The sequence below is a fragment of the Meles meles genome, chromosome 3 (genome assembly GCF_922984935.1).
Source record: "Meles meles chromosome 3, mMelMel3.1 paternal haplotype, whole genome shotgun sequence".
NCBI lineage: Eukaryota > Metazoa > Chordata > Mammalia > Carnivora > Mustelidae > Meles > Meles meles.
Genome location: NC_060068.1, coordinates 4,080,524 through 4,095,558, shown reverse-complemented (window position 1 = coordinate 4,095,558; position 15,035 = coordinate 4,080,524). Strand labels below are relative to the sequence as shown.

Here is a 15,035-nt window from a genome sequence, read left to right as displayed (position 1 = left end):
CAGGCAAAGTGCAGGGTCCAGGCCTGGAGGCCCCCGTGGCGCTGGGCTGGGTCTTGGGGGAGCCCGAGCAGGCATCTGGGCTCTGTTAGGAGGCCTGGTATTGCTTATGTCTGGAGAGAAATTGCCCCTCCTTGACTGGTGAGAAAAATCCAGAAGGAAGCACTAAGCATGGACCAGACCTGGAGACGGAGAGCACAGGTGTGATGAGGTCTTGTGGGGGCTGCGGCCAGATACTGCTGAGGGAGCGCTGGGGAGGTCCTGCTGGGTTTCCTGAGCTCAGGCGTGGCCCCACTCCCCTTAACCCGTGGGCTGCTCAGGGACCCCGAGCCCCCATGGGAGGGGAGGCAGGAAGTCAGCATGTCTCATCTCCACCTCACCAGTGGGCCTGGGCTAGGCTCGGCTCACAGCTGAGGGTCAGGCCATGAGAGCCGCGTGCTCCAGACTTAGGAACACATCTCAGCTTCTTCTGCCCAGCTGTGCCAGGCCGTGGGACAGGGAGAGACAGAGAGCAGGTCAGAGCCTCCCGAGCCTGTGTCCCAGTCTGAGGCCTCCCATCTGCACTCTGTGCAGCCCCACCTGTGGTGCGCTGCCTCACACTGCCCCCACCTGCCTTGTTCCTATGGGCATGGCACCTGCAGCTCCCCACCACACCTGTTACCCTCCCAGCTGTCTGCTGCTGGACGGCTCTCCTGTGGCTCAGAGAGGACGTGAAGGCCCTGGAGGGCTGAGCTGTGTGCTAGTGAAGGCCACATGCCCCGCCAGTCCAAGCTGTTTGCTGGGCCCAAGCCCCACTGGTTCCCTAACCCCGGCACCCCTCCAGGGCCAGCTGCCAAGCAAGTGCCGCAGGTCCAGCAGGTGCCCAGCACTCTGCCAGGTGGGGGACTTGGAGCTGAGGGGCTCAGGTGTTGGTCGGACCTGTTGCGGCTTGTGCGGGGGTGTCTGGGAGCCTGGGCGTGCTTCCCTGTCCCCACACTGGAGGATGTAGTCTGACCCTTCATCCTACCTGAGACTTACCCCTGACCTCTGACCCCAGGAGCCCTGGACACGACCCCTCCCTTGTGGGCTCCTAGGGCAAGAGAGACCCAGTGCGCGGACCTGTCCTTACTTTGCTGTTGCCTCTGAGGGGCTAGGACAAGGCCTGTTTCTCTGTTTGCAACGCAGCTGTCCCTCTGAGACTCGGACATCCTTCCTCAGGGCCACCCCCTAGGGAGGCTAATGGAGTAGCCACAGGGCCATTCCCCAGGAGGTGTGTGCACAGGAGACCCCCAGCATCACGGCAGGGCCAGCTCATGCTGAGACCATGCTATGCCGGTCCCCAGATAAGGGGTGTCCCTCTGCAAGGCCCCAAGGCCAGTACTGTGCCTTCATTTGGGCCCTGGCCTGCCTGGAGCTGGGGCCGGGGAGGGGGTATCTGTTGGGAGCTGGGTCTTGAGGTTGGCGGAGAACTGGGCCCCTGGAGCCAGGAAGGGTGTCTGTGGTGGAGCAGTGGAGGCAAGGCTGAAGAAAGGCTTGGTGGGGGTGGCGGGGAGGACATTGCAGGTGGGACCCAAGGTCATGACTTAAGGGCTCAGCGTTCCTTAGGACTCTGCTGAGGGCCCCTGTTGTCATGCCTTGCCTGGTGTCAGTTTCTCCACTGTGGGTCAGAGGACCCACTTCAGCTCCGGGGTGGGACGAGAATCAGACTGCAGCAGCTGTAGACTGAAACACACGCTGAACCCTGTGGGCAGTGGGGAGCTATGGAATGTTCTAGAGCAGAGGAGGTGCTGGCTCTGGGCTGTGTGAGCAGGAAGGTTGCCTGGCACACATCCTTAGTTCCTGAGGTTCTGGCCCAGACCTGGGAATTTCAAGGGTCCCCCCACCCCCCGCCCAGGCAAGGGGATTTACAGGGTTACCAAGCCGACTTCCTGCCTTGGCTCGTTGCAGGCCATGGGCTGGCAGGGCTGTGTCTAGCAGGAACCCCGTGGACCAGAGACGGGGGCGACCCCATGGATCGGACGGAGGAGGCCCCGTGGACCGTGGCAAGGGAGGGGGCTCAGATGTGCTGGGGGTTGTGCATAGGCTTGCCTACCTCTCTGTGTCCGGCTCTCCGCCGAGGGTCAGGCAGGAGGGGAAGTGCCCTTGTCTCCCAAACCTCGAATCCCACTACTCACCCTCTTACATGAAGGCTCGGGCCATCCCACGTTCCTGTCTTCCGTGGGGCAGATGGCTGCTGGGCTGAGGGGGACAGTGTGTCTGAGTGTTCACAGTCCTGACTTTGCCTTCAGCACTTGGAGGAGGCTGAAGGGGTGGGGGAGGCCTGGCCTGGGAGGGGACAGGAACTGGGGTTGGAAGCAGGGGTGCTCTGGGGAGCTGGAGGGTCAGGGAAAGACTTCAGAGTTCCTCTTTGGAGGTGCCTCTCTGTTGCGGAAGTCTCACCTCTTCCTAGAAACCCCCTAAGGTTACCTGCAATGTGCCAAGTATCAGGCAGCTCCAGGCAGCCAAGAATCCAGCTGGAAGGATGCAGTGCCAGTCCCCCACTTGGATGGGCAGCCTCCTCCTTCAGAGTAGGAGGGAGGAAGTCACCCCCAGAGTGGGGCTGCCCTGTCCCTGCCTTCCTAGGGCCTCCCCCCAGCCGGCATGTTTGGGTGGACGAGTCCTGGTCCTCACACCATAAACACCAATTTGCAGGGCCCCGAGAGGCAAATGACTGTTTACTATGTGCTCCAGAGACTCAAATAAAGCGAGCGAGAGGGAGACGTGATCGAGGTGCTGGCTTAGAGCTGAATGTCAATTAGCACCTTCTGACTTGCTCCTGTCCCAGCTGCCAGGCGGGTGGTGGCGGCTCCCTGGCTGGGGCCCTCCCAGGGCTGCCCCGGGGCCCTGGGCACCCTGCCTGGTCCTGGGGCTGCAGGGACAGACTCTCAGATGTGTAGGAGGCCTCAGGGGCCTGGATCAGGGTGCTGGAGCCCTGGAAACCACGGCCCAAGTGCGCCTTCTCCGGAAGGCCTCCCAGGTGACCCAGAAAGCAGTGAAGGGGCTGCCATCATTCAACCCTCCAAGGCCAAGGTCACCGGGCGAGGTGAGGGCAGGTCAGGTGGGAGGGTCGTCTGTCAGTGGCGGGGACAGGGAGGAAGGAAATGCGGTGGCCATCCCTTCATAAACTCACACTGGGGAGGGCAGCCTCACCCAACAGGACTCAGTTTACCCCTTGGTGCCTATGAACACAAGGGCGAGATGGGAGGGACACCATCCTGTCCTCCCCCAGCCGTGGATGGTGTCCTTGGAGGTCAGGTGCAGTCCACACTGAGCATACCCAGCTTGGGGGCAGCAGCCGGTTGGGGCCAGAGGCCAAGGGGCTTCCAAGAGGAAGGTGCTGACCACCAGGCAGAGATCCCAGAAGGCCCTGTCCTTGGGGTGGCATGAGGGTTTCAGGAAGGGAGATGGGGTTTCAACAGTGAAACAGATGGTAAGAGGGCTGAGCAGGTGAGGGAGAACCCCAGGCTTGGGGTGGAGGAGAATGGTGTAGTGGAGGGCAGAGGGAGTGGGGCCCCTCCAGGCCAAAAGACCAGACCCTAAAACAGACTGTTTCTCATTCCAGACGGCAGGGTAGGGTCCCGTCCCTCAGACCAGATCCCAGGGCAGAATCATGATACCCAGATCAGACTCCAGGGCAGAGCTATGCCCTCCAGGCCAGACCCCATAACAGAGTCATGTCTCCATACCAGACCTCAGGCAGAGCCATATCGCCAGATCTGACCCCAGGACAGAGTCATGATCCTCAGACCAGACCCCAGGACAGAATCATGTCCCCAGACTGGACCCCGGGCAGGGTCATGGTCCCCAGACCAGACCACAGGGCAGGGTCATATCCCTAGATCAGACCCCAGGGCAGGGTCATGTCCCCAGGCCAGACCCCAGGGCAGACTCATGATCCCCAGATCAGACCCCAGGACAAAGTCATGTCCCCAGACTGGACCCTGGGCAGAGTTACAATCCTCAGACCAGACCCCAGGGCAGGGCCCTGTCCCCCAGGCCAGACCCTAGGACAGAGTCATGTCCCCAGACCAGACCCCATGGTAGGACCATGGCCCACAGACAAGGGGCAAAGACCCAGCCACTGGGGTCTTGAAGCCCGTCCAGCCCAGGCTCTAATGAGGGGCTGGGGGTCATCAACATGCAGGGCCTGGGGACAGGGGTGTTTGTGGGGGAAGTGTGGGCTTAGCCCTTGGCGCCAGGCTTGGGGACCTAGAGCTGGCCCTGCACCTGCTGTTCTGGGAGGTCCCTAACCCTGGGACATTCTGGCCCTGCACAGGACAAGGAGTCAAAGGGAGGAAACTGAGGCCCCAGGACACAGAAAGTGGGAGTCTGGGGGAGGGAGAGCCAGTGGGGGCTCAGAGGAGGAGGCTGGCCACACCCCTTCCAGGACTTCAAAGCTGCTGTTCTGGGAGTGTGAGATTTGCAGGGGGCTGAGCCAAGGGGGGCCTGGTGGGGTGAGGCCCCACGACCTCCGGGCCTTTAATATGGTTATTCCTCTCCTGTGTCAACTACCTGTGAACAGGCCCACCGGGGCCCATTTCCTCCCTCTCCAGGGCAGCAGGAGGGGCTGTAAACTCCCTGGAGAGGCGAGGGGCCAGGCAGGGCGGTCCTGCTCTGCCCTCTGAGTAGAAGGCTGCGACAGGCTGCAGAGGGGTCTGGATGGGGTATCCCACAGCAGCAAAAGCCAGGAGCAGAGAAGCCCTGGGGAGAGCACATTCTTGCTCCGGAGGGAAACTGAGGCTGGATAGTAGAGTGCAGGGTTTGGGCTCCTCATTTGCTCAGGCCCTTTCCAGCCCCCCAGCCCATACAGCAGGCCAGCCCGTGGCCCCATCCCAGCCCCCTTCTGGCGGCGTTCTGCCCCTCTCCGTCCTTCAGCCATGGACAGCCGAGACCATCTCCCCGGTGATCTTGCTCCCAGGCCCTCAGGGGGCTCATGCCCGGCACCTGGTGGGCAGAGCCTGCCCAGGTCTGTCACATGCTGTGTGTCCTCAGGCCAGCTCCTGGCCTCTCTGGGCCCCTGGGGGACAGAGCCTGGATGCCAGGGGTTTGCCATCCTGTGCCACAGAGGTATGGGGCCAGACAGGCTGAATGCACCTCTGGTCAGCCCCCCAGGGTAGCACACCTGCTCTCCCTCTGTGCGTCCTCCCTTGTGGCCTCCTACCCCACCCACCTGTCTAACCCTTTCATCTGTGGCTCCCTCGGCACCTGGGTCTCAGCAGGTGCCAATTAGGGTGGCTCCTGCCTGGGCCCTGACTCAGAGGTGCTCGAGGCCACGCTGTGTGCCATGCACGGAGCCCAAGGGTGGAGTCGGCACCTGTCCCTCCGCCCCCCATCCAAGGCTTGACCCTGTGCAGTGTCCTGTCCGGCTTTGCTGCCCAGGCTGGCCTGCAGGCTGCACTTGAAGCTCCCCCAGGGCACTCAGCCAGGAGACTGGGGGCCTGGTGCTCCTGCCTCGGCCATGGCTCCTGTTCTGAACATCTGCCCACAGCCCACCTGGTCTCGCAGTCCCTGGGGCCCCAGTGCAGAGTCCCCAGCACAGGGGGCGACCCAGCCAGGAACCCAGCATGAGGTCATGGCCTTGGGGTCTGATGTGGGAGGGTCAGCCATGATTTGGGGTGTGATGGAAGGGGTACTGGAGTCCAGGGCCCAGGGTCTGGGTCCCGTTCTACTGCCCCACTGGGCCCCATCCTGCTCTGTCTTCAGTGGCTGGGAGACTCCAAGAAGGAAGGTCAGTGTGGGTGGGAGTGGATGGAGGGGAAGGCTGGGCTTTCCCAAGGAGCAAGGCCACAATCATCCCCCAACCCAGACCTGCATTTGCCTTCCTGGTCCTTCAGTGCAGACCTACTCCACACCCTCATGGATCTCCCAGCACAGGGCTCTTTTGGATTGGGTATCCATGTCCGCTCTAGGTCTGCGCTTCTTGTCCAGGATCCCCTCCCTGCCCTGGGTCTGTGCCCCCTTGTCCCCTGTCCAGGACCCCCTCTGTTCCCTACATCCATGTCCCTCTGTCCAGGATCCCCTTCCTTCCTTGGGCCTTTGCCCCCCTGTCCAGGCCCTGTCCAGCCAGCTGTGACTTTCTGTCCGCAGAGGGTGACTCTTCCTCCCTGTGCTCTTTGAGAAGCCATGGGGCCCTGACTCCCATTGCCAGTTGTCTGCGCTGGGCTTCTCTCCTTCTGCCCTGGTGAGGCCTCCTCCTGCCTGTTCCTGGCCCACTCCCTTCCAGCAAATGGCCTCTGCAGGGTGGGGGCTGGGCCTTCAGCCCTCAGCGTCCTGGTCATCTTCCTCCCCTCCCCCACGGAGCCCAGCCTGTCCGCCCCCCCCCCCCACCCCTGGCTCCTCAGCCCTCTCCCTCCCTCTAGGTTGATCTGACTGGATATCATGGCAGGGCACAGAGCTGGGGCACCGAAGGGCAGAGAGAAGAGCAGGGACCCTGCACCTGGCTTGGAGAGGTGATGGTGCGGCCTCAGTTTCCAGAGGCTGCAGTCAACCCTGTACAGTCCACATACCCCTGGATCACCATGGAGGGGCTGTGGGAGACTTCAGTCAGCAGGGCACCTTGCTTGTCCTGGAGGCTCTCCCTGCCCGGCCAGGAAAGGCAGGTAGGGGGCTCCCAAAGGCAGGGCCAGCCCATCCCCACCGTGAGGTCCTGAGCATGGTGCCCACCATACACTTAGAGGCTGCCGAGCCCTGCCAAGCCTTGCACACTAGTTATGCCCTGCCACAGAGGGAAGGCCAGGCAACCGGGCTCGGCTCTGACCCCAGGCCTGAGCTGGATGAGAACCGGGAGGAGACCCTGGGAGATCCTGGCCTCACGTGGTGGCTCTCTCCCAGTAAGGGATGTCCCTGTGGCCTTCACGCTGGATTCCACCACGAGCCGTGACTTCTGTTGGCCTTGACCAGAGGCTGGAGGAGGCCAGGCCCAGAAGAGCCCCCTGAGACCCAGGCTCTGTCTGCACTGGCAAGCCTTGGGTTGAGGGGCTGTGTCTTACCTCCCAGCCAGGCCAGGCTCTTGGAAAACCCTGGGCCAGGCCACGAGGGGGACCCCATCTCTTTCCCTGGTGACCCTCCCCCTTCCCCTGGTTTCTGGCCTCTGGGGGCCACAGGAGAGGCCCTGGGGGTCCTCCTGTCTTGGCCCATGGACATCTCCCCTCCCAGAGGGCCACCACCCATCCAGCCCCTGCATCTCACCAACACCCTGCCAAAAATCCAGTACAATCCAGTCTCGTTTCATAGTTTCTTCTTTGTTTTTTACTCCCCCCCCCATTGTTTGCAACTCACAAGCTATGACTGCAATGATTTCTTTCATAGAAAGAAAAGGAAAACAACAACACAGCTGTTTGTCTCGCTCCAGTGTATGGTGGCCGTAGCAGCATTGGAAATAACATTAAAACCACAAATGCAGAATTCCAGGCCGAGGGAGGTGGTGTCCCCAGAGGCGTGCAGGTCATGGTGCGGCACTGTTTGCTCCCCCTGCCTGGGTGAGGGCCTTCCGGCCGGGGCTGGGGGACATTTCACAGTGGCAGAGGCTGGGCAAGGAGAGGTCTCTGCCAGGCAGCCCCCGGAGGAGGTCCCTCTGCCTCCTGTTCCCAGGCAGGGTGGATGAGTCAGAAGGAGAAGAGCCGACAGCCAGAGGCTCCTGGACACCACAGCCACAGCAGCAGGCCCTGGGGGGTCAGTCCTGGCCATGGGTGGGGGATGGGAGGGAGACTACCCCTCTGGGGACCGAGGGGCCTTCGCCCGCAGCATGGGTGTGGACTCACCGGCCTAACCCTCCCCAACAACCCAACCCAAATCGAAGTGAGCCTCCGAGGCAGGGGGTAGGGCAGGCCAGGCCATGAGACTTTCCATCAGTGGCAAAGTCGAGATCTGGGCTGGTCAAGCCGAGGGCAGGGCCGGGGGAGGGGGGGGGGCACTGCACCACAGGAAGAGGGCCCAGGGGTCCTAGGGCGCACATCAGCAGGCCAGGGCCAGGCCTCGGGGTCCAGGCCCCTCTGCGACTGGGCCCCACGTGCTTTCCCCAGGCAGGACTGGTTCAACCCCGTCCAGGTTCCTGGGGCTGGGCGGGGTGACGGCTGTCTGGTCGGGCTCCTGCTCGGGGCTCCTGGTTGCGGCTCGGGCAGACGCCCGGCTGACGGAGGGGTGCCAAAAGGCCTCCAGACCCCTTAACTGTCCCGGAGCACCCGACTTGGAGGCTGGATCACAGGGCCCAGAGGAAGGGCTGGGAGGAGATAGGCCAGCCGGCCGGGGTCTCCGCTCCGCGCAGGCCAAGTGGCATGAAATCTCACAGGTGTGCTGGTGGGGAGGAGGAAGGCCTCTGGGAGCCCCGCCCCCAGAGATGACCCCTCCCCACGCGGAAGCCCCACCCACGGAACCCCGCCCCCCATCCAGAATCCCCGCACCCGTGTAGAACCCCAGAGCCCTACCACAGGGGACCCTCCTCCCTTCCAGGAGTCCCAGTCCTGGAACCCCGCCCCCAGGGAGAAGCCCCGTCCCATTCAAGGAAGAAAACAGAACCAGCCTAGGGACACGGCCCCTGTACAGGTACTCCCCCCGCCACCCCCGCCCTACTAGGGAGGAGCCCACACCCAGCCAGGAACCCCACCCGGAGGCCCGCCCCCAGAGAGGAGCCCTGCCCCATCCAGGAAGGAAATCAGAGCTTTCAGGGCGGACCCTGACCCCATCCGCGTGCCCCACTTGGGGGCTCCGCCCCTGTCAGGAGGACCGTCGCCCCTGTCCAGGGAGGATTCCCACCCCTGTCCCGGGAGGAGCCCTGCCCCTGTCCAGGACCGCAGCTGGGGAGCCCTGTCCCTGTCCCGGAGGAGCCTCTACCGCGTCCAGGACCCTAGCTAGGGACGGCGCCCCCATCCCGGCAGGAGCCCCGCCCCGCCCAGGACCCCAGCTGCTCACCCGCCGCTGTCGGGCGGCCCCGCAGCGCGCTACTTGCAGGTGTGCACGTCGTAGACGCGCGCGCACTCCTGGCAGCTCACGTAGCAGCACCAGTGGAAAACGCAGTGGCACTTCTCGCGGCGCCGCTCGGTGCGCGCGTTGTGACCTCGGCCGCAGCACAGCAGGTCGCAGCCGTCGATGCCATGCGAGCTCACGTTGCACGTGCGGTCGCGCGTGCCGAACGAGCCGGTCTCGGGGTTGGGCTCGCAGAAGTTGGGCGAGGCCTCGTAGTACACCAGGTCGCGCTCCGTGGGCACCTTGAAGTAGGTATAGCGCGGCCGCAGTGTCTCCACCCAGCCGCGCGACTCGCGGTGCTTCTCCACTACCATCTCCGAGGCGCTGTCGTACTTGTCCTTGAGGAAGTCGCCGATGGCACGGAAGTCGGGCTGCGACCACCAGCAGGTCTTCACCTCACAGCTGCCCGACAGCCCGTGGCATTTGCACTTGAGATGCATGTGGCTGGCGATGGCCTGCGGGAGCGCGTCGGGGGGCATCAGGGCGGGCCCCACGCACCCCCCCTCGCTGGCTCTCGTCATCCGTGTAGGGACCCCGCTCCCCAGGGGTGCGCTCCCTGCCTGCACCGCCCCCCCCCGCCCCGCCCCATGTGCTCCTGGCAAGCCCAAGGCAACCTGTCTCCTCCATAAAGGCCCTTCTCGCGGGTTCCCGGTGCCGCCTCTTCTCTGCGCTGCAGGTGCTCGTGTGGGTCCGCACCTTGGCCGACCCCAGATCCCCGGAGGGCAGGGCCTGGGAGCCTCCCCTGTCTCCTGGCTGGGTCTATTTCTACAGCCTGTAGGACCACGTGAAGGAAGGAAGGGACAATGACAGTAACTGATGGTCTGGTCTGGGCATGCAGGAGGGAGGACATTAATGCTGATCAGGAGAGCCTGACACCACAGCCCAGAGGACATATACCTGGCGGCAAGGCCAGGGGCTGACCTGTACCTGAACATGACTAATGGGTGTGGCTTGAGCAGCCCACCTTCAGGGTCTGGGAAGCTGGGTTTATGCGGCTGGACGGGAATTCCAAGAGGAGGGAGGTAGTGTGGAGGGACGAGGCTGGGGGACTCTGGGGCCCTGGCTGAGGAATACAGTTTTTCCCTTCTCTGTTTGAGGGAAGGGGTGGGTTGGGGAAGAAGGGGCGTGTAACTCAAACCTACCTGTCCAGTGTTGCTTAGACCACTGTGGTGGATGCCTGCCACCCACGAGCCCTGGAGATCCTCAGGCAAGAGGATATAAACTACCTCCTTCACCAGCTTAATAGTGATGGTGATCATTACTGCAACGATACCGTGTTGGTTGGTAGATCCGCCTTGATAAAATTTAATGTTAAAGCTAATGCCACACGATTCCTTCTTCATTGTGGCTATGGGGAAGTGTATAGCTGTGTGCGTGAGTCCCATTATACTCCTGTTGGCCGGTGTACAGTGGGCTCTACATCCAGATGCTGCCTCTCTTCTGTTTCTTTTATGCGTCCCTCTCATGCTGGCCCTTTCTAGGCGTCAGTACTATCTGGCATCCCTTCCCCCAGTTCATTTCCATCTCATCTCCATGTTCTCTTCTCCAGAGGACAGACCTCTTCAGTGTCTTCAGGTTGACTTTTATCAAAATTACATATGCTAATACCCTGAGGAGTCCAAGAGTCCCTGAGACTCGCTCCCACACCCACTTGCACACAGCACCCTCCTGACCAGCCAAGGCAACACTGTGCCTCTTGCACATCGAACGGAATGTTTGTCTGGATGCTTCTTGAGCACTGGGGACTCCAGTAATGTGTCCCTTCTCACCATGGAGGGTGGGAAGTCAGCTCCTCACCATCAGCCCACCGCTCCAGCACACACCTGCCCAGCCCCCTCAACCCTAAAGTGGAAGCATAATCCAGCTAGAGCGATATCCAGGACTGGCAGTATTGGGACTGTGTTAAAGTCATACCCAGCCAAACCCCATGACAGGGTAGGATTCCTTTCCTTTTTCTACAGAATTTTATTGTTGCTGTTTTTTACATACTTATTACAGATTCTGACTCAAACCCTCCCTAAATCGTCTGAATATCCTCTTTGAGATGTTCAAACATGCGGCATATTCTGCGATTTCAGCTTCTTGGAGACATCTTTTTCAGAGGCTCTCTATTAGATTTTGTGAAATATGCATGCCTGAAAACACATCTTTTCTACGTAAAAAGTGGACAAGATGGTTGAGCTGGGTATAAAATTCTTGGCTGAAAATCTTATTTTCTTTAGGACTCTGGAAGCACCTGCTCCATCTTTCTTCCAGCCTCCATTGCTATTCTTGGGAGCTTGGATGCCACTTTGATTCCTGATCCTTTCCATGAAACCCACAGCATGGAGGGCTTCCCTGTGAATTTCAGGGTGTGATAGGTCTTGATATGGGTCTCTTCTCTCACATGCCAGGGTCACTTACTGGGTCTATTTGGTCTGAAACTTGTGATCCTCAGTCCTAGGAATGTTCCTGCCTTCTTCGCCAACATTCTCTTCTTCATGTTCATCATTTTCCCTCTTGGACAGATCCTCCTTGTTCTCCATTCTTTTCCTGTTTTCCATCTCGTTGTCTTTTTCCTTCTGTTCCATGGAAGTGTGTCTCAAGTATCTGCCAACTTTTGTGTGGGGAGTTTGGTTTCTGCTATTCTACTTTTATATACAGCAGCTTTTTTTCTCTTAATAACATTTTCTTTTAATTTAACACCCTATTTCATTTTTATGGAAAGAGTATTTTATCTCTCCAGGGATAGTGGCAGTTTTTATTTTCTTTGCCTTTTTTCAATCATTTAAAAAATATTTAAGTAATCTCTGTGCCCAGTGTGAAGCTCAAACTCATGACCCTGAGTCACACACTGTACAGCTGAGCCAGCCAGGCACCTGGAATAGTGGCAGTATTTGAAGTTTTCATCTCTCCTTACAGTGTCTCTTCCTCACAAGTTCTGTTTTCATTTGTTTTGGTCTTCACCTTTGTGGTTGTGAGCGGCTTTCCTCAGATGTCCTGGGATTCTTGGCTGGCTGCTCATATTTAAAAGGAGAATGCTACACATCCTGTTGGGGGCTCATGTACTTGGTGGGGGCTTATCAGCATGGGCTCTCATTGTAGAGTGACCTGGCCCCATTACTTCATGGGGGAACCCCAGGTCAGTACGTTTGAGTCTCTTCTTGGGTTGGTCCAATCCCCAGGGGAGAGGGTCATCAAGATTCACTGTGGAATACAGAGACTAGGAAGAGAAAGATGTGTGTAGATGGAGACAACTTTCTCTTGGGAAACCTTACCTTCTCCAGGCTGTCCTTGGTGTCCCTCGGTCCAGACACACTGTGCTTTGCCCTTCCTGGAGAACAGACCTCCAGACTTCCACCATGGTAAAGTGTAGGGACTTTGCCTGGTTGCAAGGAGTTGGACAGAAGATCTGGTGGGTTATAAACTGCTTTTAAAGTGGATTATCAGCCCATCTTCCCATGTTTAGCCCCATTATTGATCTCTGATTTTCAAGATACCTGATACTAGTAAGTCCAGGGTTTGTTCTCAGAGTTCTCCTCTACTGGTTTAAGGTTCTACTTTCTTCTAAGACCCAAGTATTCATGGATTAGTTTCTTAGTCTGAAAACCTTTGCTGCCACGTTAGCCCCTGGTTTCCATTGTCAGGTGTAATTGTGTTCTTATGTGTTGTAACATTCATTCGCTGTCATTTTAGTTGAGTTCCAGGGGTGCAGAGGGATGCTTCTGTTTTGGGATTCGTCATAGCCCCTTCAGTCCTACAATGGCCATGTGATTCTTTCCCAAGTATGTTCTATGACTCAGTTTCTGGTTCCCTGCTGAGACATTCAGACTTACAGTTTGGCTTTGTAAACTTAAGGAAGCATATTTCTTTGTTTACAATCTGCTGCTCGAATTCCAGTATCTGGAGTCCCTGCAGACTTGTCCCTGTGGGTTTTGCCAATGATCACTCATTGTGTCACCAGTTCATGTGACAGGCTATCCTTCTTGATTATGTGCTGAATGCTGTGTTTGAGAAATTAGTTGTAGAAACATATTTCTGACTTGAAAAAGGCGATCCTCCTCCAAAGAGGATTTGCCTGCCTTTTCCAGGTGTGTGGGAAAACCAGCAATTTGGGATCACCATAATCTGCTCTCAGATCCTGAGATTTTTCGAGCCTGCACATGTGAGCAAGGGCTGGTCTCCTTCTGGTTTTCCTTTACTTCTCAGGGTCCCAGCCTGAACTGAGGCACGGTTTCCTAAAGATAGCACTCTTGGTGGGCCCATTGGCTCTGGGAGAGTTAGGGTTAGGGTTAGTATATATGCTGTAAGTGCAAAACCGGGCAAAAGTTCACCAATTGCCAGCCATTGAATACCTGCTCCCCAGAAACTCCCATCGTGTCCTCTTCCAGCTGCATGGAGTCCCCTGTTCAGCCTCTGACACCCTTATACACATCCTTTCATGAACCCACGTTCTTTACTTTCATGCGGTCCACATTATTGCTACATGTTTCTTTCCTTCTGAGAGATTTTTGGTCCTGTTTGGGAGACCGTTGTCGACTCCAAGGTCACAGAAATGTTCCCTAATGCTTTCTTCCTACCATGTTTCTTTGTTGGCTTTACCTTTGCCACCTGGTTTCATAATTGACCTTATATATGGGGTGAGGTAGGGGTCAAGGTTGGTTTTTCTTTCCTTCCCCCACACAGTGATCCAATGGGCCAGCACCTTCACTGAAGACCCTATTTCTTGTCAGCACTGCACTGACGTCCCTGGGATAAGTCAGGTGACGGGCAGCCCATGCTTTTAATAGGACACTTCCCGCATTGCGTCCTGTATTTGTCCTGTCTCTGACGGAAAGATGAGTCAGTCACATCGTCTTTGGCACTGGCCGTCAAACATCTCAGTGCCCTGCAGTCCCAGGTTCTAAGGCCAGCCCTATCGTTGTACTGATGAATCTGCTGGGGCCCTCTGGGCTCCATCGGCTCCCCGTGACCTTCCGAAACACGCTGGGCCCCGTGTTTCTTCTTCCTCTGCTCTCCTCTTGCTGTTCTACCAGATGACCTCACTCACAGGCAAGCACTGGGGCTGCCCAAGGGTCCTGGCTTCCCTCCACCTAGAGAACTGTGTTCCTTTGCATGCACTGTTTTCAGCACCACTGCCAGCAGAAGGCTTTTTCTTGAGATGCCAGCCTGGGGTGGGGTCCCTCTGAGGTGCCCACGTCACTTTGTGTGTGCCCTTCCTTATCACAGAATGTCCCACGCAGTGCCATATGGGCCTCGCTGTCTTTCTCCCAGGATATGCAGGCACTCCTGCAGGGCAGGCCTTGAGCCCAGCACCCTGTCACCCTGTAGGACTACCCTTGACCCTGGTGCAGCAGCTGGACTGGGCCACTTCAGACAGCCCTGGCACAGGGGAGCAGCTCCCCAGCCTGGCCACCACTGACAGCCCTCCCTTCAGGGGACCAGGGCACATGTCCAGCTCAGAGAGCTTCTGCTTCCCCAGGACCCTCAGGAATGTGGTCAGAGGGTGCACCCCAGACCCCATTGTGTCTGTGCCCCTGCAGGATGCACAGGGCCCAGAGGGATGACCCCTCTGCGCCCCAGAACATGCAGACCAGGAGCCCCAGGACAATGCCGCACTCCACACACCCCCAGAACCCGCCAGGAGCTGCTAATGTACCTGGCGGCCGGCCTCGTTGTTGTGGCGGTTCATCGCGGAGCGGGCGTCTGGCCGGTTCTCCCGCGCATCGGCAAACTCCCGAGACACCATGCCGCCAAATTCGATGTCCTCGCTGCAGCCGCCCCACTTCCAGCCCTCGCCCGGTGAGCCCTGGTGCCGGCTGCTGCAGCCACAGATGGCCGCCGAGCCCTCAGCGCACGAGCGCGTCACAGCGAAGGCCACGCCGGCAGAGGCAATGGCGTGCACAAAGGCAGACTCCCGCGTGGCTGTGGAGAGAGGCGACTGGGTTGGCAGGCCCGGCAGGGGCTGGGTGCTGGAGCCTGGCCCGGGGCATTACGGCCCCTTGCTGGGCTGGGCCTGGGACCCCGGGGTGGGCATGCATCCTGGACTCACAGTCACCAAGTGGCCAAGTAGGGCTGCC

At 59.1% G+C, this 15,035-nt stretch overlaps 1 protein-coding gene across 1 annotated transcript in view; it reads right to left on the bottom strand.

Moving 5' to 3' along the window:
* Nucleotides 1–7,362: 7,362 nt before the first annotated feature.
* WNT3A (Wnt family member 3A) overlaps nt 7,363–15,035 on the bottom strand; it is a 41,226-nt gene continuing 33,553 nt past the window's right edge. Inside the window, exons 3-4 of the mRNA XM_046000204.1 lie at nt 14,615–14,880; nt 7,363–9,431 (exon numbers count right to left, since the gene is read on the bottom strand). Of these exons, the coding sequence (XP_045856160.1) occupies nt 8,952–9,431; nt 14,615–14,880 (746 nt within the window). The 3' untranslated portion in view covers nt 7,363–8,951. The remainder of the gene's footprint in view (nt 9,432–14,614; nt 14,881–15,035) is intronic.